Source organism: Pelecanus crispus, chromosome 1 (assembly GCF_030463565.1).
Source record: "Pelecanus crispus isolate bPelCri1 chromosome 1, bPelCri1.pri, whole genome shotgun sequence".
Taxonomy (NCBI): Eukaryota; Metazoa; Chordata; class Aves; order Pelecaniformes; family Pelecanidae; genus Pelecanus; species Pelecanus crispus.
In genome coordinates, this window is record NC_134643.1 from 225,692,591 (window position 1) to 225,717,080 (window position 24,490).

At 53.3% G+C, this 24,490-nt stretch overlaps 3 protein-coding genes across 6 annotated transcripts; 2 read left to right on the forward strand and 1 right to left on the reverse strand.

The window, feature by feature from the left end:
• Window positions 1-1,043: 1,043 nt before the first annotated feature.
• On the reverse strand, window positions 1,044-1,316 carry COA4 (cytochrome c oxidase assembly factor 4 homolog). Its single transcript, XM_009488863.2, has one exon. It carries the CDS (start codon window positions 1,314-1,316, stop codon window positions 1,044-1,046), a length of 273 nt encoding a protein of 90 aa, XP_009487138.2.
• A 1,460-nt stretch (window positions 1,317-2,776) lies between these two features.
• PAAF1 (proteasomal ATPase associated factor 1) lies at window positions 2,777-17,596 on the forward strand. The gene is made up of 12 exons (XM_075705569.1): window positions 2,777-2,823; window positions 2,904-2,944; window positions 3,922-4,025; window positions 4,894-4,983; window positions 9,542-9,640; window positions 10,371-10,521; window positions 13,069-13,263; window positions 13,624-13,715; window positions 14,940-15,055; window positions 15,988-16,070; window positions 16,481-16,563; window positions 17,417-17,596. The coding sequence occupies exons 1-12, from the start codon at window positions 2,777-2,779 to the stop codon at window positions 17,492-17,494; spliced, it is 1,179 nt and encodes a 392-aa protein (XP_075561684.1). The 3' UTR covers window positions 17,495-17,596.
• DNAJB13 (DnaJ heat shock protein family (Hsp40) member B13) lies at window positions 17,585-23,026 on the forward strand. Of its 4 annotated transcripts, XM_075705587.1 has the most exons (9): window positions 18,134-18,201; window positions 18,465-18,568; window positions 18,882-19,043; window positions 19,553-19,710; window positions 21,192-21,305; window positions 21,749-21,862; window positions 21,958-22,034; window positions 22,234-22,236; window positions 22,543-23,026. In XM_075705587.1, exons 1-9 carry the CDS (start codon window positions 18,134-18,136, stop codon window positions 22,694-22,696), a joined length of 954 nt encoding a protein of 317 aa, XP_075561702.1. In that variant the 3' UTR covers window positions 22,697-23,026. The 4 variants fall into 4 exon arrangements, with proteins under 4 accessions (XP_075561711.1, XP_075561702.1, XP_009481713.2 ...); XM_009483438.2 differs by lacking the exon at window positions 22,234-22,236; XM_075705596.1 differs by lacking the exons at window positions 18,134-18,201; window positions 18,465-18,568; window positions 22,234-22,236 and adding an exon at window positions 17,585-17,596.
• Window positions 23,027-24,490: the final 1,464 nt, after the last annotated feature.

Sequence of the window (24,490 nt, forward strand, 5' to 3'; positions counted from 1 at the left end):
CAGAGAAGGGCAACGGAGCTGGGGAAGGGTCTGGAGCACAGGGCTGATGGGGAGCGGCTGAGGGAGCTGGGGGTGTTCAGCCTGGAGAAGAGGAGGCTGAGGGGAGACCTGATCGCTCTGCAGCTCCTGACAGGAGGGGGCAGGGAGGGGGTGTTGGTCTCTTCTCCCAAGGAACAAGAGATAGGACAAGAGGAAACGGGCTCAAGCTGTGCCAGGGGAGGTTTAGATTGGATATTGGGAGAAATTTCTTCACAGAAAGAGTGGTCAAGCATTGGACCAGGCTGCCCAGAGAGGTGGTGGAGTCCCCATCCCTGGAGGTGTTCAAAAAACGGGCAGACGTGGCACTTTGGGACATGGTTTAGTGGGCATGGTGGTGTTGGGTTGATGGTTGGACTGATGATCTCGGAGATCCTTTCCAACCTTAGTGATTCTATTCTAGTTCTACATTCATTAAAAAAAGAATCCAACCCCCAATCCAGGAAACATGAACTTATTCCTCTCCCCTTAACTGGTTTACTGGTGGACTTGGTAGTGTTCAGTTAATGCTTGGACTGGGTGATCTTAAAGGTCTTTTCCAACCAAAACGATTTGATTATTCTATAAATCCCCCCTAAAATCCTGTCCCGTGGGACACAAGGTTATCACTGCTGGGAAAAGCTCTGGGATAGCGCAGGGAAGGACACGAAGTGGAAATCCACGGCAGGGCTGTCACCCCCAGCCTGGGTGCTGTGAATGCTCCCAGTTTGGGACGTTTTGGGCTGGAAATTCCCATCTGACTCCACAACCATCCCCTCCAAGCTCCCGGTTATCCCTGGCAGCACAGATGGAGACGAGCGCTTCAGCCAGGATGATGAACGCCACCGGATTTAATTTCCTAACACCATAGCATGGATTTACTGGCACATCCGCCCACTTGAATAATAAAAAAAAGCCATTAAAAAAAGGATCGAATGGTGCAGACACCCCATTCTTGTGGTGCTGGTGGTGAGCTGGCCGGTGGTGCTGGGAGTGGGGATCCCTGCTGATTTTGGTTGCCGGTGATTTCAGTCCCCGGCGGGCGAGGGGTGGGCTTGGCGTGAGCCGGACGCCTGACGTGGCCCCTCGGCACACTGCCGCCGGGCCATGCACTCGCCGAAAGCCCGGACCTGGGCTTGGCAGTGCCGCCAGTCCTGCCTCGCCGCCATGCACTCCTGCAGCTCCCGGTGCTGCGCCGCGCAGCCCGTCCGCGAGATCATGGCGTCCACCGGGTCCTCAGCCTCCTCATCCTCATCTTCCTTCACTGACGGCCGGCTCCAAGTGTGTCCAGGCCTCGTCATCGCTGAGCTGGGCTGGAGGGGGGTGACAGCCGTCAGGGTGCTGCCTTCTCCTCGGGAGCCCTGCTTGGGTCACTGCCCCCTTTTTTTGGGCCACCCCCCAGGGTGCACAGCTCCCCTATACCTCTGTGGGTGCTCAGCACCCTCTGCACCTATAGCGATAGGTGCCCAGCACCCCCCATGGGTGCCCCCAGATGCTCCATGCATCCCCAGGAGGAGCTCAGCACCCCCCCCCATGCAGCCCCCACACCTCCATGGGTGCCCAGCACCCCCCATGCACCCTACCCCCTCCCATGGGTGCCCAGCACCCCCGTCATACATCCCACCACCACCCATGGGTGCCCAGCACCCTCCCTGACTCCCACCTGCCCCCCCCATGGGTGCTCAACACCCTCCATACCCTTCCCGTGGGTGCTCAGCACCCCCTCAGACATCCCACCACCACCCATGGGTGACCAGCACCCTCCATGCCCCTCCCATGGGTGCTCAGCACCTCCTCACGCATCCCACCAGCACCCATGGTTGACCAGCACCCTCCATGCCCCTCCCATGGGTGCTCAGCACCTCCCTCATGCATCCCACCACCACCCATGTGTACCCAGCACCCTCCATGCCCTTCCCATGGGTGCTCAGCACCCCCCTCATGCATCCCACCACCACCCATGGGTGCCCAGCACTCTCCATGCCCTTCCCATGGGTGTTCAGCACCCTCGTCATGCATGCCACCACCACCCATGGGTGCTCAGCACCCTCCATGCCCTTCCCATGGGTGTTCAGCACCCTCGTCATGCATGCCACCAACACCCATGGGTGCTCAACACCCTCCATGGCTTTTCCATGGGTCCTCAGCACCCCCTCACACATCCCACCACCACCCATGTGTACCCAGCACCCTCCATGCCCTTCCCATGGGTGTTCAGCACCCCCTCACGCATGCCACCACCACCCATGGGTGCTCAGTACCCTCCATGCCCCTCCCATGGGTGTTCAGCACCCTTGTCATGCATGCCACCACCACCCATGGGTGCCCAGCACCCTCCATGCCCCTCCCATGGGTGCTCAGCACCCCCTCACGCATCTCACCACCACCCATGGGTGCCCAGCACCCTCCCCACCCCCCGCCATGGGTGCCCATCTCCCCCATGGGTGCCCCACACCCACCATACCCCCCCAATGGGCGCCCAGCACCCTCCATGCCCCTCCCATGGGTGCTCAGCACCTCCCTCACGCATCTCACCAGCACCCTCCGTGCCCTCCCGACGCCCACCCCCGTGGGCCCCTGCCCCTCCCCGTACCTGCCACCGGCGCGGCGCGGCCCCTTTAAGGCTAGCGACGGGAAAGGCACTGACGGGGCGTGGCGTGGCGGCGGAAGCGCTCGCTCATTGGACGGCGCCTTCCGCTTCCGCCCCGCGGGGGCTGACGGGAAGGAAGGAGGCGGAAGGAGGTGCGTGTGCCCCGGCAAGATGGCGGCGACGCTGCGGATCCAGAGCGACTGGAGCCAGGCGCTGAGGTGGGCACGGTCCCTCCCGGCCCCCTTCCCCCGGCCCCGGCCCCCCGCCCCGCACTCACCGCCGCTCTTTCTCCCCACAGGAGGGACGAGGGTGAGGCCTGGCTGAGCTGCCGGAGCCCTGGTGAGCGCTGAGGGGCCGGAGGAGGCCTCGGAGGGAGGCGGGCGGGCTGAGGGGGCCCTGTGCGTTAGGGGGTGAGGGCGTTTGGGGGGGGGGGGGCTGTGGGTTGCGAGGGGGTGAGAGTGTCGGGGGGGGCTGTGGGTTAGGAGGGGGTGAGGGTGTCAGAGCGTTGCTGTGTGGTTTAGAGAGGGCTGAGGGTGGTGTTGGGGGGTGTACTGTGGGTTAGGAGGGGGTGAGGGTGGTTTTGGGGGTGCCCTGTGGGTTAGGAGGCGGTGAGGGCGGTTTTGGGGGGTGTCCTGTGGGTTAAGAGGGGGTGAGGGTGTTGGGGGGTGTCCTGTGGGTTAGGAGGGGGTGAGGGTGTTGGGGGGGGTAGGGGTTGTGGGTTAGGAGGGGGTGAGGGTGGTTTTGGGGGGTGTCCTGTGGGTTAGGAGGCGGTGAGGGCGGTTTTGGGGGGTGCCCTGTGGGTTAGGAGGGGGCGAGGGTGTTTGGGTGTTGCTGTGTGGTTTAGAGGGGGCTGAGGGCTGTTTTGGGGGGGTGCAGTGTGGCTTAGGAAGGGGTGAGGGCTGTTTTGGGGGGTGCACTGTGGCTTAGGAGGGGGTGAGGGCAGTTTTGGGGGGTGCCCTGTGGGTTAGGAGGGGACGAGGGTGTTTGGGTGTTGCTGTGTGGTTTAGAGGGGGCTGAGGGCTGTTTTGGGGGGTGCACTGTGGCTTAGGAGGGGGTGAGGCCATTTGGGGGTGTGCCTTGTGGGTTAGGAGGGGGTGAGGGCGTTTTTTGGGGGGTGCCCTGTGGGTTAGGAGGGGGTGAGGGTGTTTGGAGGCTGCTGTGTGGTTTAGAGAGGGCTGAGGGCAGTTTTGGGGGTGTCCTGTGGGTTAGGAGGGGGTGAGGGCTGTTTTGGGGGGTGGGGGGGCTGTGGGTTAGGAGGGGGTGAGGGGGATCTGGGCTCTGAGGGGTGGCCGAGCTGATGGTTGCTCTCCCCGCAGGGAAGCCCACCCTGTACGGCAGCCTGACCCGCCGTGGGCTCAGCACCGAGGGCGTCCCTGACATCGCTGCCTCCGAGGGCTTCATGGTTGGGGAAGTCACCAAGGTGCCGGGGCTGGGGTGGAGCGGGGTCGGTAACCGCCTTCCACGCACGAAGGGGCGATACTCTTATGCCAGTCAAAATAGCAGCCTAAAGCTGTCGCCCAGTCCCCTCTGCGGTCCCATCCAGCTATACTGGGCCTCCCGCCTGTGTGGTGGCTTGGAGCTGGTCTGTAGATCGCACAGTTGGGCTGGGGCTGTGTGTCATGGCTGGCCAGGCCATAGCGGCCATCCCTTGCCCCCCGGGGTTTGCATCTTGAGGAGGCATAAGAAGACGAACCCAACACTGCACCTTCCATCAGTCTTCAGGCTGTGAGAGACCACAGCCACATCCAGATCGTAGTTCTACCTTGGCCACGCAAATGATCCGAGGGCTGGAGCCCCTCTGCTCTGAGGCCAGGCTGAGGGAGTTGGGGTTGTTCAGCCTGGAGAGGAGAAGGCTGCGAGGAGACCTTAGTGCGGCCTTTCAGCACTGAAAGGGGGCCGATAGGAAGAAAGATGGGGAGAATCTTTTTAGTAAGGCCTGTTGTGACAGGACCAAGGAGTAATGGATTTAAACTAAAGAAGGATAGATTTAGACTGGATATAAGGAAGAAATGTTTTACGCTGAGGGTGGTGAGGCACTGGCACAGGTTGCCCAGAGAGGCAGTGGAGGCCCCATCCCTGGGAACATTCCAGGCCAGGTTGGACGGGGCTCTGAGCACCCTGCTCTGGTTAAAGCTGTCCCTGCTCACTGCAGGGGATTGGGCTGGATGATCTCTAAATGTCCCTTCCAACCCAAAGCATTCTGTGATTCGATGATTCTTGGCAGCCTCTGTGTTTCAGTAGGGCTAACAGCACTTCTAATTCTTGTTCTCCTCTCTTTCCTCCTCTAGAAAAGCATTCTAATTTCTTGTCCTCACGAAAATGTGTCCACAAAGTTCCTGGCCCCGTACACAACTTTTTGTAGAATTCATCAGAAAAGTGTAAGTAACTTGGCAAAGTGAGTGGGAAATAACCAGAAGCAACTGTGAACTTTCACAACGTGTCTCTTGACTGTTGCGTGCTCATTCAGAGGGGTGGCCTGCGGCATGACTTTGTGTGTGAACTGGGTAACAAAACACATCAGATCATAAAAACTTGGAAAACTTGATCATGGTTAAGTTTACCCCCAAAAAATACTCTCTCAAATTCTTTAGACTGTTTTCTTGCAAGCGGTCTAATTTCTGCTCACTTCAGGCCCATGACAGATCACCATGTAAAGGGATAAGATGTGTGAATTGGGGTGTCAGAAAACAAGGTAAAAAATAAAAGGTTCCAGGCACTGAGCTCTTCATCTCTGACTGGTTCATATCTGTCCCCAGTTTGTAGTGGCTGTTTGCTCCTGCATAACGAAGCTGCCTGGTTTTGATATTTGCTGTATCGATTTCTGTTTGCGGGGCTGGGAATCCAGTGTTGTTTAAATTCCTCTTGACCTGGTGGAGATTCAGACGCTAGAAAGGCCCAGCTTGTATTTAAAAAAATAAATAAATCGCACGAACTTCTCGCTTATTTAAAAGCAGTCCTGCTCGTTCTGCTGAATAATCTTCTTTCTTATTGTACCCCTGTCAATCGGGGGGTGCAACAAGTACGGCTTCTCCCTGAACAGTGATACAGAAAGGCTGACTCTGACTTGAAGTTTCATTTCCTCACTGAAGAGAAGCACATAACTTGGCTTTGCTGGCAAGTAGTCTGTGCTTTTCCTGAACACTTAACCCTCCGTGGAAAGGATCCAAGAAACTAGGGAGTGTGTAGCCTGCAGGTACAGCCGGCTGCCCTTAAAGGGAGTCCCCTGAAAGCTCCTGGAGATGTTTTAGTACGCTTGTCTCGTGATTTATTAAGTAAATTGTTGTGATAAACCCAGGCGAAAATGCTGGAAAGCTGAAAAGTCAGTCTCTAGTAACGAAGCTCAAAAGCAGTATAAATCAAGGTGCGTTTTGACATAAAGGCAATTCCGCATCTCTACAGCTGTTTTTAGAGGAAGCGTGGCTCTGCTGAGAGATGGAGCTTGGCAGTAAGGCAGCTCCGGAGACAGAGGTGAATCGCTTCTCTGAGCTTTGTGCTACTTAAGAGTCCCCAGCTGCCCTTTTGTGTGATAAATGGAATCGACATTCAAAGCACAGCAAAATGGAAATGCAGGCGTAAGTGTTTAGTCTGCTGTCAAACGGCTGTGAGGGCTTACAGCTGCACTGCAGAGCTCTCCTCTGGAAAGCAGCTGAAGCAATATCTATTAATATGTAGATAAGTTTAAAGCCGGTGTGGACTAAGCTCCTGTTAGCCTTTTTACCTCCTGCCTCTTATTCTGAGCACTCATGCTGGGCCTTGCCTGTTTACATATCTCTCCTGAAAGTTTGGGGATATGTTGAACGTCAGTGAGGCGTTTTGTTCCCGCTTGAATGACCTTCACAGGCTGCTTTTTTAACTAGGCAGCAAATTACCACAGATTGGTTTGTTATATGAAATGTCACTCATGTTACCAATGTATTTCTTGTGTTACCAATATGTGAGTAAATGTACCTAATGGCTGTTGTAACAGCTAAACCGTTATCTTGTGCGCTTATTTAAATCTTTTCATTCCTGTTTTAACTCCCAATTATTTTTTTTTTCAAGTGGAGGTTGAGTATTGATCCTGCACCCTGTTAAAATTAGCTGTGGTTTGAGCTGTTGGAGCTTTTCAGGAGAGCAGGTTGGTCTGACTCTTGCCTAGGTAGGAGAATTTGTGACTCAAGTATGGCATATCGTGTCCCCACAAGCCCTGGCTGCTGCACGTGCAGCAAAAGGACGCCATAGGATGTCCTCCTGGAACATCTGGAAACAGCTGCAGATTGATGCAGCTCTGTCATCTTCAACAGTGACCTAGACAGTGGGATTGAGTGCGCCCTCAGCAAGTTTGCAGATGACACCAAGCTGAGTGGTGCGGTTGACACGCCAGAAGGACGAGATGTCACCCAAAGGGACCTGGACAAGCTGGAGAGGTGGGCCTGTGTGAACCTCATGAGGTTCAACAAGGCCAAGTGCAGGGTCCTGCACCTGGGACGGGGCAACCCCTGGTATCAGTACAGGCTGGGGGATGAAGAGATTGAGAGCAGCCCTGCCAAGAAGGACTTGGGGGTGCTGGGGGATGAAAAGCTGGACATGAGCTGGCAATGTGCGCTGTCAGCCCAGAAAGCCAACCCCATCCTGGGCTGCATCCCCAGCAGCGTGGCCAGCGGGGCAAGGGAGGGGATTCTGCCCCTCTGCTCCGCTCTGGGCAGACCCCACCTGCAGCCCTGCGCCCAGCTCTGGGGCCCTCAGCACAAGGAGGACACGGAGCTGTTGGAGCGGGGCCAGAGGAGGCCACCAAAATGATGCGAGGGCTGGAGCCCCTCTGCTCCGAGGCCAGGCTGGGGGAGTTGGGGTTGTTCAGCCTGGAGAAGAGAAGGCTGCGGGGAGACCTTAGTGCGGCCTTTCAGCGCTGAAAGGGGGCTGATACGAAGAAAGATGAGGAGAATCTTTTTAGCAAGGCCTGTTGTGACAGGACCAAGGAGTAATGGATTTAAACTAAAGAAGAATAGATTTAGACTGGATATGAGGAAGAAATGTTTTACACTGAGGGTGGTGAGGCAGTGGCACAGGTTGCCCAGAGAGGTGGTCGATGCCCCATCCCTGGCAACATCCCAGGCCAGGTTGGACGGGGCTCTGAGCACCCTGGTCTGGTTGAGGATGTCCCTGCTCACTGCAGGGGGTTGGGCTGGATGATCTCTAAAGGTCCCTTCCAACCCAAAGCATTCTATGATTTTGTGTTACGTACTTGGTCTGCCCAAGGGCATCGTCTTTAGATCTCGGGCCTCTAGCTGTCATCTTTCTTGGCAAAGTCAATCTGCTTGTATCTTTGGGTTTCCCTGTGAACGTGGTAGTAAATCCAACTGACTCTTCAGGCCGGCTGCTGGCTAAGGCTGAGCACGTGCAAGAGGATCGCCAAAGCCCAGTCCTCTTTGAGAGCAGTTCATTGTTCAGAAAAACATTTAATCTGAAGCCTGGGATGAAGATGAGCAGGCTCATCCTTCCATACCTGACCAGGTGGTTGGGACCTGCAAGCGCACTGACGGACTGTGCAAGTTAAGACTGGAAACTTTGCTTTGTCATTGTGCTGAGGGGTTGGAACAGTAATGGAACTGTGATTTGCATTTCTCATTTCTGTCAGCGGTTTTTGCCACTGAAGTACTTTCTTCTAATCCATGGAGTGCAAATACAATTATGAGGAAGCTTTTGGAGGTGATACAGCATGACTCCAGTATCCAAATCTTGCAAGACAAGGCAGCTATTCCACTACGTAGTTGTGATAATTTTATTGGTTTTTTTCCAGAATGCAACACCAGTGTTTCTAACAAGATCTATATTGTTGGTTTTTCAGCCTGTTTAGTGTTGCTGCAATCTATATTGGAAATATCTGTCACTTGGAAGATGTAATCATTTCTTTCAAGGCTAGAATACCCGCTACCTTATTTCACGCACAACTGAAATACATCTACCTTTCCCAAATGGTGGCAGTAATGTTGGCAGCACAGGAAAGGCTGCCCTTTTACAAGAACAGAAGCCCAACATCTGCTCTCTTCAAAAGTATTCAGCTTTCCTGGTATTTATGCAAAGCAGGCAGTTGTTAATACCTTAGCGTGACAGACTGTGCGAGGAGTTAGCCTGCCTGCAGAAGGAACTAGTTTTGAGTCAGTGTTTCAGAAAATTCAGGCCGTGCCGTTGGCTTCATAAATATCTCGAACGATGTCTTGAGGGCTTGTGAGTCAGGGTGCTCTCAAGCTGGCCACTTATCTCGGGCTAGCGCAGAACGGCTTGGTGCAATTTCTTATCTGTGTACAGGAGCTGCTAGAAAAAAAATCCAGATTTCTGCTTCACCTGGGGTAAAGCTGATATACAACTGCTGTCTGTGCAGGCTTCTGACTCAGCATTTCTTTTTCTCCTCGCTTTGCGGATCTCTGCAGAGTCACAGGCAGAGAATAACAATTTCTCGTGGCAATTACAAGAAAACTGGGGTGCTTTGTGCCAGGTTTCAATCACCCAACTTGTCTGAGCCCTGGCTGCGGGTCAGCCCAGATCAGCAGCTCGCTTTTGAAGGAGGAACGCAGCCATCTGTGTAAACAGATACATTGAGAAGAATTTCTTTTTATGCTGCCCTTGTCCTCTAGAAAAACCCTGCTGTTCAGGATCCACTTGTCTTTTGATTTCTTAAGGGCTTAATTAATATCTCATAAAACATGTTGAGAGGGTGAGGCGAGAAAGCCTGTGAAGTCCTTGCTTAAATGTTAGGATGTTATCAGGTTGAAACTGTTTAGCTAGGAGTATGGAAGCTCTTTCGGGTGTTTTATCTCCCCAAGACATATTGCTGGACTCATTTAGTAGTGCTGAATGATGTACTTAAGTCTCCCCCAGTACAGAGTTAAGCTCTTGAGCAGAAATACCTATATACAGGGTCATATAAAGCTAACGTTTGGTGTTTTTACCCTCCGGCAGATTACCTGTCTTGATATTTCCAGTGGCGGTGGGCTTGGCGTGTCTACCAGCACAGATGGGACCATGAAAATCTGGCAGGCTGCGAATGGAGAAATAAGAGTAAGAGCGTCTAGCTTTGATGTTGTGTGTTGGCTGTGACATTACTGAAGTCATTCGGCTGTGACTTGGGTCAGGCTGTCCGCACGCTGTGGTCTAGGGCAGGCAAGGATCTGACTTTTTGATTGAAAAGCTAATTGAAACTTGATGTCTCGGAGGTTTTAAGTCAAATCTGTTGGAAAGCGCGACTTCTCCCAAGGGAAATGATGCTCAGCAATCCAGAGAGGAGTCCCAGGGTGAAAATGAGAATGGGTAATTAGGAATGACAGCTAGAGTGCAGAAGGTAACCGACAGCTCCTAACCTGCATGGTGCAAGCACTGAATTTCTTCTGCAGTAGAGAAGAGGTGAGGGGAAAAAAGACTCCTGCCCGTGATGGATTAACCATATCATGGCTAGCTGCCTTCCCAGTTAAGGTGTTTCTAGTGGAGCTTGACCTGTCGGCTGCTCGTTTGGCAGAGGATAAAGACATTTAAGCTGTTACTAGAAACAAATGTAGTATCCTTTGCTATGTAATTAGCTGCTCAAATGGAAGAGAGAGGCCCAAAGTGTACCTGCTACCTCCTTGACTGCCTCGAATTCAGACGAGTCTGTTGCAGGAACGCAAACCCAGAGGAAATGAGCTTAATCCTCTGCCTACATGGGAACACCAAATTTTCCAGTGTCATAGCTCAAAAATTGCTTGGCATAAGGGTGATAACAATGGAACTAGCATGTAGTTCTTTGTTTTTCCAGAGACTATTGGAAGGCCATGTGTATGATGTGAATTGTTGCAGGTTTTTCCCATCGGGCCTCGTGGTTCTGAGTGGGGGAATGGATGCCCAGCTAAAGATCTGGTCAGCAGAAGATGCCAGCTGCGTAGTAACATTTAAAGGTCACAAAGGAGGTACAGAGTACTCAGCCTTTAAAATGCTTGATCTGCCGTGTGTATAATTGTGTTGTACCCCAGGACTAACGTCCAGTCACCAGCCTGCTGCGCTCTGTGCTGTGCATTTGTATCAGATGTCCGGAGTATCTTTTTCAAGCTCCCAGAACTTGCATAAAAAGATCAGTAGTTGCTAGGTTTCTCTCACTGACCTATGTTTTCTTCATTAATTAAGGTAAAAAGAGGGAGGGTGCAGTCCATTAGCCTGTTGTGAGTGCCAGAGATAGAGGTAGAAGGAATTCTGCTCGTCCAGGGCAGTCTCGGTGCTCCAGAGCTGCGTTCAGTAGCCTTGCTGCCTGCACTGGGAATGCCTCCTGCTTGCACCCGCATCATCCCCTCACCTCCAGTTGCTCCAGAGCCTCTTCCTTTTGTTTGTTTTTTCCTTGCCCAGAGAAGCATAAAGCAGTTTATTGTGGACTTCCAGAACTCAGGCAGGCAGTTACCTGCTGTTGAAAATGAGTAAGGCACAGCGAGAGCAGCTGCAAGGATACTTAAGTGATTTTCTTAAGGAGGGCTGGAATAAGCTCGTTCACCCTTGTACTGAGGGCACATGTTCAGCTCTGCCACCGCTGAAAAAGAGTAAATTCCTCACCCTCCTTATGTCCTCACGTAGAGGTTGCGCTGGCCACCTTATGTGGCGAGTTGAATGCCATTCCTTGCGTTCGGGTTCCACACTACAAACTCCTCCAGTTGACACTGTCTTAGTCCCAGGGCAGAACTGCAAGGGATGGAAAATGTGCTACCCAGAAAGGCTTCCGAGAGCTGTGATCAAAGCAAGTTTCTGGAAAGAGCCTCTGTTAATCTCTGGAAAGAAGGTTTGGTTTCCAGGACCCCTTGTTCAGAAGCAGCGTGGATTTATACGTAATGCTTAAGCAGGCTCCCGTTTTACTCCTGTTTACACCTGGCCCGGAGCGCAGTGGCCAGCGGTGCTGTCTTGTCACTGTGATTGCCAGGGATGCCAACTTGAACGCTTGGGTGACACGTGAGCAAGTCTGAGTGAGTTGTGGCTGTGGCATCAGACACCCAAAACCCTGCCCCAAATTATCTCCCCCTGAGCAACTAACTGCTCTGTATGGTCTCTTGTTTCTCCCTGTCTCACAAGGTGCAAAGCTTTATTGAAACAGTTAATAAGCCACGTGGCTGGCTGCTCAAAACTTGATTAACTCAGAAACTTGCCTCGCACTGAACCTGCCATTGTTTTCATATGATCTATTTGTGTGGTTTCGAAATATTTGCTGCAAACGTCCTGTAAACAAAATGCGGCAGGTGGTGTAACAGCTTTGGTCAGAACAATGCTGGCTGGCTCCCAGGGGCTCTGAAGTTGAATTTATTCCCTGCTTATAACTCCAGCCCAAGCTGCTGCAGTCAGTTTGCTTGGCTTGTCCTGTCATTTGAGCTTGCTGTGTTTAGTTGCTTCTGTAGGGAAAGTATCAATTCAATCTTCTAACCGTCTGACTGTTCCCTTCCAAAAAAACACTGCATCATTTTTCAGATCTAGACTCAACAGCCCACAGTGAAATAAAAGTTGCTGGGGGACATTGGCACCTGCAAAAACTGCTCTTTTGGTGTTGCTGTAGCTGGATAATGTGGATGCTGCTTGCCCCACGCAACTTTGGGGATTATCTGGAGCTGGCAATGTTCTAAGAGTGCTGGGCCAGGCTATTTTCTGCCCAAGTTAGAGGTTAATTATGGAGGTGGAAACTCAGCCGCAGCTGCGGTATCAGCTCAGTTTGAGGCGAGGTTTTGCCGATCCTGTTATTGGTAATATAGAATCATAGAATCATTTAGGTTGGAAAAGACCTTTAAGATCATCCAGTCCAACCATTAACCTAACACTACCAAGTCCACTACTAAACCAATTCAGGGTAGAGTAGCAACCCCACGCCTCCTGGCTTGGTGGCTGGATCATTTATAATGACAGTAAAAACTAGGAATCAGTAAGATTGGAAAGGATCTCTAAGACCATCAGTCCAACCATCAACCCAACACCATGCCCACTAAATCATGTCCCAAAGTGCCATGTCTGCACATTTATTTGAACATTTCCAGGGATGGGGACTCCACCCCCTCTCTGTGCAGCCTGTTCCAATGCTTGACTACCCTTTCTGTGAAGAAATTTTTCCCAATATCCAATCTAAACCTCCCCTGGCGCAGCTTGAGCCCATTTCCTCTTGTCCTATCGTTATCTACTTGGGAGAAGAGACCAACACCCACCTCACTACAACCTCCTTTCCGGTAGTTGTAGAGAGTGTATCTTGCCTTTGTGCCAGGCGCTGGCGCCTGCTCTGTATGATTTGCTGGGAGCCCTTACCTTCCACGTACACCTCTTTCTAGATGCCATGGCTCCCTGCCTCGCATTGCACCCCACACAATTTGGCTGTGTGTGAGAGGTGGCACTCTGGGGACAGTGGCTTGGGGCTTGTAGTTGAGTTTGCCTTGGGAAATGAGATGCTTTGTGTGTCTGCCTTCCACGCTGTCTGTCTGAACACGGCCTTTGCTTTGACGCAGGTATTTTGGACACTGCCATTGTGGATCGGGGAAGAAATGTCCTTTCCTGCTCTAGAGACGGCACTGCCCGCCTCTGGGACTGTGGAAAATCTGCCTGTCTGGGTGTCATCGCTGACTGTGGCTCTCCTGTCAACGGCATCGCCGTGGGCACTGCTGACAACTCGCTGAACCTGGGCACACCTGAAAAAGCTCCTAGTAAGGATCTTTCTCTTAAAATTCATCTTAGTTCCCCTGTCCCAAGCTGCTTAGGTTTGTCACCGATAACCCTGAGCGTGTGGCATGCTGTTGCGTGCCCTCGTACCGCCTAGGGAAGGGAACGAGGGTCACCAGAATAGAGCACTCCAGTCCTGCAGAGGAATTGAGCCTTATCGAGTCATTTAAGTGATTAAGACTGGTGTCTCCTTGATTACTGGCCTGCCTTGCAGCATCTGGTGTCTTAGGGCGTGGAGGAATGCTGTTGTAGGTTCAGCAGGGGCAATCCAAACTGCCAGGTTTTGGTACCATCAAGACTTCTTGCGTATCTGCTGCTGGAATTAACCATTCTCCTTTTGTCAGGTGAGCGTGAGATTGGGACAGAAGGGAAAATCCTGCTGCTGGCTCGAGAAGACAAGAAGCTTCAAGGAGTTGGACTGCAGAGCAGGCAGCCGGTAAGGAGTCTGAGACTATCAGAAGTACTTCCCTGGGAGAGTGCTCTGTGATGCTGCTATAAAATCAGCTCCGAGGTGTCAGTCCTTTCATTTCCATTGCTGCTGCGGCAGCTCCTCGGTTTGTAAGCTGCCATTCACGTGGCTGTGCAGAGCGCTGGGCTGGGGAATTGAGACAGGTTAAAACTGACCTAGATGGGTGAACTGGTTGGTGTTAATCCTGTACCGTTCCCCTGGTGAGGTTCACCACATGGCACAGAAAGGGACAGAACCAGGCTGGAGGCAGGGGAGAGCTGATCTGCCTGCCTTTGGCCGAGGTCCTACACTGCAGTGTTCTCCCCCATGTGTTATTCCATGGAGGAAAGACTAAAACCTGGTACAATAAATGCTTCCTCTCCTTCCTACTGGCTAGATTTGTGTGCAGGGGTTTGAGGAGTATCAGTCGCTCAGGGGTTTAACTCAGGTCTGGGGAAGACTAATTTAAACAGTGGCCAGTAGATGTCATTGTGAAAGCAGGAGCTGCAGGCCATCTCATCCAGCCGAGGTGTAAAGTTGCTGTTTATTCTGGTTTAATTAGAGTGTCAAGGGGACCTCAGGTGGTCACCAGTCCATCTCCCTCCTCTTAGTAAAGGAAAATGGAGCTGGTAGATCTCAGGTACTGAAGATCTTATCAGGACCATCCCGAGCAGTAGAACAGGAGCTTCCGATGCCGTAGCAGATTGAACTGCTTGTGGCATTTGTGGTGAGTGAAAAACGTGGATGGAACAGATATGCTCACCAAGGCTGGTCAGTGAGATGGCAAGGGCTCACCTGGAAAAAGCTCACAGCCTCTGTAACAATGACTGTGGCTCTGGGAGGAAGGAGTTCTCTTTGCCAACCTGCCACACAGATCCCGTCCTGCTGCTCCGTGGGTGTCTGAAGATTATTTTGAGCTCAGCATTGGTTCGCCTGTCACTGTGTGACACCTTCTTTCTCCAAAAGAGACCCGGGAACGTTCACCGATTGCACTGTCTCTGCTGGCTTGACAAGAGTGATCCTGGAGCGCTGTTCTGCACGTCTTGGAGCAGAGCTGAGGGGTTGTTAACCTGGCTCTGGGATCGCCCATTTGTGCCATGACTCATGGAAGCGACTGTACTGACTTTTAAATAAATGATTGCTGCCTTCTCCTGGGTGTTCTGTGTCCTCACCTGTGAGTGGCTGACACTTGAATTTGTTCCTTATTTCCAGGTGTTCCTCTTCGATGGATCTGATGCATTCAATTGCTGCACGTTCCTCTCGAGCACCTATATCCTAGCAGGGACTCAGGATGGGAACATCTATCAGCTGGATGTGAGAAACACAGAGTGAGTGAGTGCCTGGGGCTGCGAGTATTTAAATGACGACTAGTTTTTTGGCTGGGAAAGAGAGCCAGATTGAGAGTGCTGGTGGACAGTGCCGCTTCTAAAGGGTGGGACAGCCCAAGCCGTGAGCTTCTGAGCCTCTTGCAGCCATTTCTTTCTCTTGGGGAGCGCTGGGGAGGATGCTCTTGGCTTAGCCTTACCTTGCAGATTATTGCTTTTAAAATATATGCATATAAAAATTATGTTCATGCACTGTGCATATTATGTTATATATGAATATCTGGGTGATTATATATAGTCTATGTGTATATACATGTAGATAGATTTAGCAGAAAACTTCTTAACAGCAGTATTCCTCCCACCAAAAGCACAGCCCCTTCCTCTCCTTCACCAGTGAGACTTCGGTGTCTTTGTAGGATCCTAACATTTACCCTGACCCTCGCTCCAGCATAGGACTGGAGCTGCGCTGTCGCTGAAGGCGGGAGCTGTTCTAAGTTGGTTTTGATGAGTGTCAAAGGCGAGCTCTGAGCAGGGGGGCATCCAGACGGTGCTTTTGGGTGGGAGCTGGAGAGGTTGGCACCAAAGTCTGAAGAGTCTTTCACTCTGGATGAGCTCCAAGCTTTTGTCTGTGTCTTGAGAAGGATAATCTGTGTCTGTAACCCAGCATGGAGACTTACTGGTATTCGCCTGCTAGCTAACTCCTTACTCCCACTTTGATCCTTTAGCAACATCTACAGGAAAACCAGTGCTGAATTCCATCTGCTTCTAGAGGACAGACTCTTTGCTAACTGCTGATCAAGTCCCTGTGTCCTCTGTGTTCTCCTCATGTGTCTGTTAACCACGAGCTCGCATTCTTCTGTCAGTGTTTGCACATTGTAATGGGCTCTTGCCTATAGACCATAATACTCATCCCTCGTTTCCGCTCCTTTTTCTAGCACTCCAATCCAGGTCATCCATAGATCAGGAGCACCAGTGCTTTCGCTGCTCCCGTACCGAGATGGATTTATTGCCAGCCAAGGTAACTCAAGTGCTGTGTTGTGCCAGTAGAAATTGTAGAATTGAATCGAGGAGTTTTGGGTATTGCCCTCTTCCATACAGGCTTGTAGAAGAGGGCTGGACAGTGTCCGTCGCCAAAAGGGGATGTAGCAGGAGCTATATTACATAGTTCCTTTTTGCCTTGTGATTTCCACTCCTCACGTCCCCCGTGTTCCTCCAAAATCGGGCCTCCAAGGTGCATCTCAACTCTTAGAGCCTTTTCCCATCTCTCTGACATCCTCATAACACGTTTCCCTCTCCCTGGGGGCTTCATACCCTGTGGACAGGCATTTCTGATGGACCTGTTAGTGCCTGTTTGTCATCAAGAGCATGGCTTGTTTCACTAACTGGCCAATGTTCCTTCCTTGCTGGCTATCTGTTCTGCTCGTGGAGGCGATGGAACCTGCTTTATCATTCAGCAAGACCTCGATTATGTCCTCGATCTCACAGACGCTGACTGTGACCCTGTGTACAAGGTAAGGAACGTGGTATATCGCCCACAATAAAGGGTGTAGGGAAGGATGATGCCAGGTAGCAGGCAACTGCCTTTATCTTGGGATTCGGCAGCCCGCACAATGGGTTCCTTCACACAGTTGACTTTTAAGCTTTTTTTTTTTTCCTACCTGAATAATATTTTGCATAAACAAATCCTCTGCAGTATACGCTGGCGTTATCTCCGTCGTGCAGGAGCAAAGCTGAAGCAGTGCAGTAGTTTGGTTGTTGGAGTAGCTCTGGTGGAACTGTATTTCTGTAAAGAAATGTGAATTAATTCTGCTTGGAGGATCAGTGGGGTAAGAGAAACAGCCGGCTGCATGGTGCTGCCTCTTTTCTCTTGTCCCCTGGTGACTCGAGAGCAGAAAGCGGGTCTTGCTGTTGTGTTTCCAGACACCCCGCTGCACTTGCGCAGATCGGGGAGCATGACCTGGGTTCCCTGAGCTCTCAACCTGCTGGAAATCAGCTCTTTTTTTAACCCGTTCCAGTTCCACGCTCCTGTTCTCCCTCTCCTAGGTAACGCTCAGCCTCACGTGGAGCCTGAGATTTGACCCGCACAACTCATTGGCGTGAGCAAAGCACGGTCACGTCTCCTTTCAGATCTAACAGAAGAACCCTTGTGTGAGCGCTTAGGTGTTCCTGAAGCTCTTGGTGAAACCTCGAACTGTCCTTTAAAACTTGCTAATGCTGTTTCAGGAGGCACCCGTCTCCTCTTCACTCTGTAAAAGTCCAAAAGGAAAGCTTCCATCTCTAAATTAAAGTACCTCAATTTTACTTTTAACTGTCATTTGAGAGATACTCTGCTTAAATACTGCTTTTTCTCCCCCTTTTTTTCAGGTAGCTTCTTGGGAGAAGCAAATTTACACGTGCTGCAGAGACGGGATAGTGAGGAGATACCAACTTTCCGACCTTTAAGTGCTTGATTCGGCCGAATAGCGGAGAGATGTGTCGAAATAGCTCTTCCAAGCTTATTTTCCTGCACAGCGCGTTTGAGATGCGTGTATAGGAGTTTCTGAGGTATATAGAAATTTCTGAGGCTATTGTGATAACTGGGCTCTATACAGAGGTTTTTTGGTGACAGGTAATATTTCTTACTACAACACAACTTGGATCATTTTTAATTTGGAGAGCAGCTCTGGGGTGTTAGGGTCTTGTGTGGCAATGATTTCTTTTTTTCACTGCTGAAAAACTGCTGTTTCTACGGGGGGGTGGGGGAAATAAAAATGAATTGGAGATGGGGGGGGAATTAATTGGAGATGGGGGCTGTGAAGGTGACTGTACCGCAGTGTGGACTGAAATAAAGCAACTGCTTTGATAACACCTGCGCGGAAAAGAATTTTCCGAGAAAACTCTTTTTTTTTTTTTTAAAGGGGAAAAAAAATAAGTGAAAACCCCAAAAAGATAGAAGAGAGGTAATGTAGGCATGAGGGGGCGGCCGGAGCCCGGAAGTGCGCGGGAGAACTACAGCTCCCATAGTGCCCTGCGCGGGGGGAGACCGGAAGTGCCGGCCTGCCTTCCGCCGCGGTGACCATAGCAACGGAGGCGCGGGCCGCCATGGGGCAGGACTACTACGCCGTGCTGGAGCTGGGCCGCGGCGCTACCGACGCCGACATCAAGAAGGCGTGAGGGGTCTTGGCCTTCTGGGGGGAGCCCCCCCGAGCCCCCCAGGGTTGGGGAGCGGCCTGGGGGGCCGGGAGGTGGTGTTGGGAATGGCGGCAGCCCTGGGCATGGCTGCCCTTTGCCTCCCCTCTCCCTCCACCTCAAGGGCCTGAGGCGGGGGAAAGGCGTGGGAGAAGCTGTGAGGGAGCAGCCTAGGCTGGGGGGTGTTCTGGCACCCAGGGGCTGGCTGTGAGGCTGGGCTCTTCCCCTCCTTTCCCCTTCATAGCTATCGCAAACTTGCCTTGAAGAACCATCCTTTAAAATGCAAGGAGCCCTGGGCACCAGAGAAGTTCAGGCAGCTGGCGGAGGCCTACGATGTGCTCAGCGATCGTAAGTGGGGAGACAGTTCTCTTCCACAGAACTTAGGGGCAGGAGGGGCCGGGGGTGAAGCATCTCTGCTCTGGCCAGAGGGGTGCCGAGGGCTGAACCCCCGGTCACTGGCACACCCAGGGAGGTGGCATCAGCTCTGTGACCCACAGCCAGGCTGACTGCTGGCATGGATTCCTGCTTCCATCCCAATTTGCTGTTCTCAAGGTGGTGGGGGACCGCTCTCTCTGGTCTCTGCCCAAGTAAAGCCTGGATCTCAGGCTCTCCCCCAGCATGGGGGAGCGTGGCCATTCCCAACTCCTCCTTCTTCCCTAAGCCATGAAGAAAGGCATCTACGACAAGTTTGGAGAAGAGGGTCTCAAAGGTGGCATCCCCTTGGAATTTGGTGATGAGAACCCCTGGACCGCCGGCTACGTGTTTCACAACAACCCTGACAAAGTCTTCAAGGAGTTCTTTGGTGGAGACAACCCCTTCGCGGGTACGTAGCGGGGCTCTGGGGGTGCGGCCCAGGCCCTGTCTGTAGCTGCTGCAATGCCACGGCTACCGCCAGCTCTGAGCTTTAAGCTTTGCAGGGATGTTTCCCTGCCCAGCTATTCTCAGGTCGCTCTGGTGCTGTCAGTCCCCGATTCTTGGATGTGAGATCGTGACTTCCCCCGGTCTCGGGTGGATGGGAGGCCTGGGGGTACACGTTTGGGCTGTCAGCTCTTCCCAGCTACCGTTGTGAGCCTTTTCTTGGAGGATTTCCGTCAAAAAGAGGGCTCAGGTTGGCGAGGCTGCTGTAAACCACGTGAGCAAGATAAAAACACTCCTGGAGGAAAAAAAAACCACTCCAGCTGGAGGAGGAAGGTGATCCCAAGCAGGAGCAGATGGGAGGTTTCTGGGTGGCATATTTGGGGGTGCTTGGCTTCCAGGATAAGGAAACCCCAGAGGATTCCCCCCCCGACCTCTGATCCGAGTGAGGTGACCCCCCTCTGCTCGCTCACACAGAGTTCTTTGCTGAGGACGGCTCAGAGTTGATCCTGCCCTTTGGAGGACTGCGAGGACGAGGAGTGATGAAGCAAGACCCCCCGATCGTGCGGGATCTCTACCTCTCCCTTGAAGACCTGTTCTATGGCTGCACCAAGAAGATTAAGATCTCCCGCAGGGTGGGTGAAGGGGGAGCATGCTTGGCATGGTGGGGAATTTTGGGCCGGACTCTCCTCTTGCTGTAGGACGTTTTGGCAGCAGAGTCTGAGGCTTTAGGGCTGTTCCTGCTCGTGGAGGGCTCAGCAGATCACAGCACTCTATGTCTGTGCCATGGAGAGGGATCTGGACCAAACAGAGCACAAACACCGGCAGGATCCGAACTGGGATCCTCCTCTCTCCAAAAGGAATTCAGCATGAGAGGCGATGTGAAAGCTGGTGGGAACACAGGGCTGATTTCGGAGGCAGGTCACAAGGGAGCACAGTGTTTCCTGGGCTCCCACGTTTTCGTTTTCACACTGGGCTGCGTCTCCTTTCTGCTCTCGGTGACCTGCATCCCTCCTCTCGCTGTCCTGATCTCCTGGTTCCAGTCCTGAGTTTCTCTTACTCGATTTGATCCCGTTTGTACCCCCAGCCGCCTTGCTGTGGAGTAGGAGCTGTCCTTGCTCTCTTTGCTGGCTCGTGTGCAGCTGGATGAGCAGTGCTGTTATAACCCTCTCTTTTTGGGCACCGTGGTGTCACAGATCGCCTCTCTGTGTTGTCCCTTGGCGGGGTGTGACAGCCCTGCGGAGAAGGACTTGGGGGTGCTGGGGGATGAAAAGCTGGACATGAGCTGGCAATCTGCACTCACAGCCCGGAAAGCCAACCCCATCCTGGGCTGCATCCCCAGCAGCGTGGCCAGCAGGGCGAGGGAGGGGATTCTGCCCCTCTGCTCCGCTCTGGGCAGACCCCACCTGCAGCCCTGCACCCAGCTCTGGGGCCCTCAGCACAAGGAGGACACGGAGCTGTTGGAGCGGGTCCAGAGGAGGCCACCAAAATGATGCGAGGGCTGGAGCCCCTCTGCTCCGAGGCCAGGCTGAGGGAGTTGGGGTTGTTCAGCCTGGAGAAGAGAAGGCTGCGGGGAGACCTTAGTGCGGCCTTTCAGCACTGAAAGGGGGCTTGTAAGAAAGATGGGGACAGACTTTTTAGAGGGAACTGTTGCAACAGGACAAGGGGTTATGGTTTTAAACTAAAAGAGGGGAGATTCAGGCTAGATATAAGAAAGAAATGTTTTACACTGAGGGTGGTGAGGCACTGGCACAGGTTGCCCAGAGAGGTGGTCGATGCCCCATCCCTGGCAACATCCCAGGCCAGGTTGGACGGGGCTCTGAGCACCCTGCTCTGGTTAAAGCTGTCCCTGCTCACTGCAGGGGGTTGGGCTGGATGACCTTTAAATGTCCCTTCCCACCCAAACTGTTCCACGATTCAGCGCATGGTTGTACCGGCACAGACTGCCCCGTCTGCGTGGCTGTGTCCGGCACCGCAGGGTCATGATCCAGCCTGGGGGCTCAGCGCTGCGTGGATGGAGCCAGCACCCCGTGCCGGCTGCTCTGATGACAGAGCAGAGCCGAGCTCCTGCCTGGTCACAGCCCCAGCTCTTCCAATCCCCTTGTTCACCCCCTAGGTGATGAATGAAGATGGTCAAACGAGCACCATCAGAGATAAAATCCTAACGATCGACGTGCAGCCGGGGTGGAAGCAGGGCACCAGGATCACCTTCGAGAAGGAAGGAGACCAGGTGATGACGGTGTGAAGTTCTGGGCCGGGTTTCCTCGGGACTGACCGCACACTCTTTGCAGGTTTCCCATTTGTGTGGGCAGGTGGTGGCACGGCTCACGGGGTGGTTTTGTGTTCCTGTGCTCTGAGATGCTCTAAGGAGCCCTTCCTGCCTGGATTTGCCTTCAGGTAGATTAAAAAATAATAATTGGAAGGGATGGTTTTCTGCCTGTCGTCACCTTTGCGAAACCCAGTCTGATTTCCCTTAGCTTAGCAGGAGTCTTTATCAAAGACTATTTTTTCTTCCTTAAAGGAAAAAAAATGCTTTTCCCCTCTCCCCAGCCAGCTGAAAGCAGCAACAAAGGGACAGGCATCTGTGTCCACCTTGTGTAAAATAACTTGTGTTACACCAAACCATTTCCAGGTATCTTTATTTCCACCCCCCGCCCCGCCCCTTGATTTTAGGGCCCGAATGTCATTCCAGCTGACATCACCTTCGTTGTCCAAGAGAAACTCCACCCGAGGTTTAAAAGAGCCAACGACAACCTTATTTACGTCGCCACCATCCCCCTGGGCAAGGTAAAGAGCCAAGCGAGGGGACGGAGCCAGCCCCAGCTTACGTTCACCCTTTGGGGCTGCCAACGCAGCTCCACGTCCCGCTCCGTGCCTTGCAGGCGCTGATCGGTTGCACGGTGGGCGTGAGGACGCTGGACGGGAGGCTGCTGAACATCCCCATCAACGACATCGTGGAGTAAGCGCAGGGGGCAAACGGCTGGTGGGCTCAGGTGGTCGGACGGGGCCTTTCTGCAGAGTTTTGGTGGCCAAGGAGGCGAATGGGTGCTTTGGGAGGGACCTTGACCTTGGCCTGTTCCTCCTTGGCACTGGCTCGGCGCTTCCCAAGCACATTCCCCGTGCCTGGATTCTTTGGGGTGCTTCAAAACCTTTTCCAGCAGGTTCAGGGGGTCGCAGCCTGGAGGAGGAAGACGCCGGCTGTGGGCTACTCTTGGCGTATGGGGCCGTGTCGCTGGTGGCAGAGGGGGGAGAGGGCTTGGTGTGGGTGGGGGGAGTGCGGTGGGACACGAGGCTGGAAGAGGAGGGCAGGCGGCTGGTGGAAGCTGGAGGAGCGAACTTGCCCTGGGGAAACCCGCTCGGAAGCACGCGTGGGGCTCTGCCTGTGGATGCAGCGGGGGCTTGGGGCCGTGGCCCCCCATGGCAGGATCGTCCGGTGGCTCCTCTCAGCCCCTTCTTTTGCTTTGCAGCCCCAAATACTGCAAAGTGGTGCCAGGGGAGGGGATGCCGCTGCCCCAGGACCCCCGGTGCAAGGGTGACCTCCTCATCTATTTCAACATCTGCTTTCCCAAGAAGCTCACGCCTGACAAGAAAATGCTGCTGAAAAACGCCCTCCTGTCCTAGGGGATGATGACCTTCTCGCTCTTCTCCCACCAATAAAGCTCTGGAGCCGGCGCTGTGACCTGGTAGAGGTTGTTCCTACCCTCAAACGCAGCACCCTTGAGGCTGTTTCCCCTGGGACTCAGCTCCACCTTGCTTTCCGGATTCTTCTCCTTAGCTGCCACCCCGCAACAATGGCACCACAGCCACGCGAAGGGTGATGGAGGATTTGGAGGGGGGGTGGAGTACTCCTGGTATGGGAACGGCGATGGTTTGGGGGTGACTGTGCATGGGGTGGTGAGGGAAAGACCAAAACCAGGGAAGAAAAGACCACAGGACTTCCTCAAAGCCTCGCAGTGCTCACTCCAGCGCTCTCCGTGGCGGGGGGCTGGCGGCTGGGCTCCCCTTCAGCATCAGCAGGGAAGGCACCGCCGGGAAGGTGGCGACGGCAGCGTTGGGCTCGGAGGAGGCCATCAGCCCCTCGTAGGTGACAAACATCACAATGTTCCAGAAAGCCAAGCTGCAGGAACGCGGGCACAAACCTGCTGCAGTCAGCACATCCTCTCCTGGAGCCATGGGCCTCTGCTCCAGAAGCAGCTGCGTTTCAGAAGAGGATGGAAGGTGGTGGCCATCCCCTACCCACCCCCTGTAGAAAGCCCCGGGCCCCTCACTTCTGAGCCGGGCAAGGACACGGCTCCTGATGCTCCCGTTCTGCCCCGGAGCAGCGATCACACACCTCATCTTCACCGCGTCTGCAAGAGAGGTGATGAGTGTGGGGCAGAAGCCGTCCCTGAAGGCAGAGGGGAAGTGGCAGGGGATGTTACAGAATCAGAATCGTTTAGGTTGGAAAAGACCATTAAGATCATCCAGTCCAACCAGTAACCTGGCACTACCATGTCCACCACTAAACCAGTTAAGGGCAGAGTCATAATTTCATGTTTCCTGCCTTGGAGGCTGGATTATTTTTGAATGAAAGTAAAAACTAGGAATCATTAAGGTTGGAAAGGATCTCTAAGATCATCAGGCCAACTGTCAACCCAACACCACCATGCCCACTAAACCATGTCCCAAAGTGCCACCTCTGCCTGTTTTTTGAACCCCTCCAGGGATGGGGACTCCACCACCTCTCTGGGCAGCCTGGTCCAATGCTTGACCACTCTTTCCATGAAGAAATTTTTCCTAATATCCAATCTAAACCTCCCCTGATGCAGCTTGAGCCCATTTCCTCTCATCCTATCACTTGTTCCTTGGGAGAAGAGACCAACACCCACCTCCCTGCCCCTCCTGTCAGGAGCTGCAGAGCGATCAGGTCTCCCCTCAGCCTCCTCTTCTCCAGGCTGAACACCCCCAGCTCCCTCAGCCGCTCCCCATCAGCCCTGTGCTCCAGACCCTTCCCCAGCTTTGCTGCCCTTCATAGCCCAGCAAGAGCCGCAGGAGCAGGGTGAGCCCCTATTATTTTAGGGTGCAACCCAGAGGCTCCCTCTGTGGGGAAGATGCTGGTTGGGAGCCCCTGGCAGGGGGATTGGGGCTGCCCAGGAGAGGACACGGGAAATCATCTCTGCTAAAGCCACCCCCCCGTTGCACACAACGCCCTGGGCAGCCAAGCGCCTCGTTTGCTTTCGGATCAGGCCTGGCTTGCCTTTTCCAGCAGCACGCCAGGGGTGGGAGAACGACCCTAAAACCCTCCCAAAAAAAAACAAAGCAAGGGAGCCCAGCTGCGATCAGACCCCATAGGGGTGGTTTATTGGAAGCATCCATAAGGAATAACAGGAATCGCCGCATCCCCCGGCCTTCAACTCAGTCCTGCCTGCCCCCACC

Excerpts from the sequence above, each read along its gene's own strand:
- COA4 (XM_009488863.2), bottom strand. The coding sequence starts at position 1,316 with ATGACGAGGCCTGGACACACTTGGAGCCGGCCGTCAGTGAAGGAAGAT.
- PAAF1 (XM_075705569.1), top strand. The coding sequence starts at position 2,777 with ATGGCGGCGACGCTGCGGATCCAGAGCGACTGGAGCCAGGCGCTGAG. Across the intron at positions 10,522-13,068 it reads ATTTAAAGGTCACAAAGGAG|GTATTTTGGACACTGCCATT; the intron begins GTACAGAGTACT and ends GCTTTGACGCAG. Across the intron at positions 16,564-17,416 it reads ACTGTGACCCTGTGTACAAG|GTAGCTTCTTGGGAGAAGCA; the intron begins GTAAGGAACGTG and ends CCTTTTTTTCAG.
- DNAJB13 (XM_075705587.1), top strand. The coding sequence starts at position 18,134 with ATGGGGCAGGACTACTACGCCGTGCTGGAGCTGGGCCGCGGCGCTACC. Across the intron at positions 19,044-19,552 it reads TGGAGACAACCCCTTCGCGG|AGTTCTTTGCTGAGGACGGC; the intron begins GTACGTAGCGGG and ends TCGCTCACACAG. Across the intron at positions 21,863-21,957 it reads CCACCATCCCCCTGGGCAAG|GCGCTGATCGGTTGCACGGT; the intron begins GTAAAGAGCCAA and ends CGTGCCTTGCAG.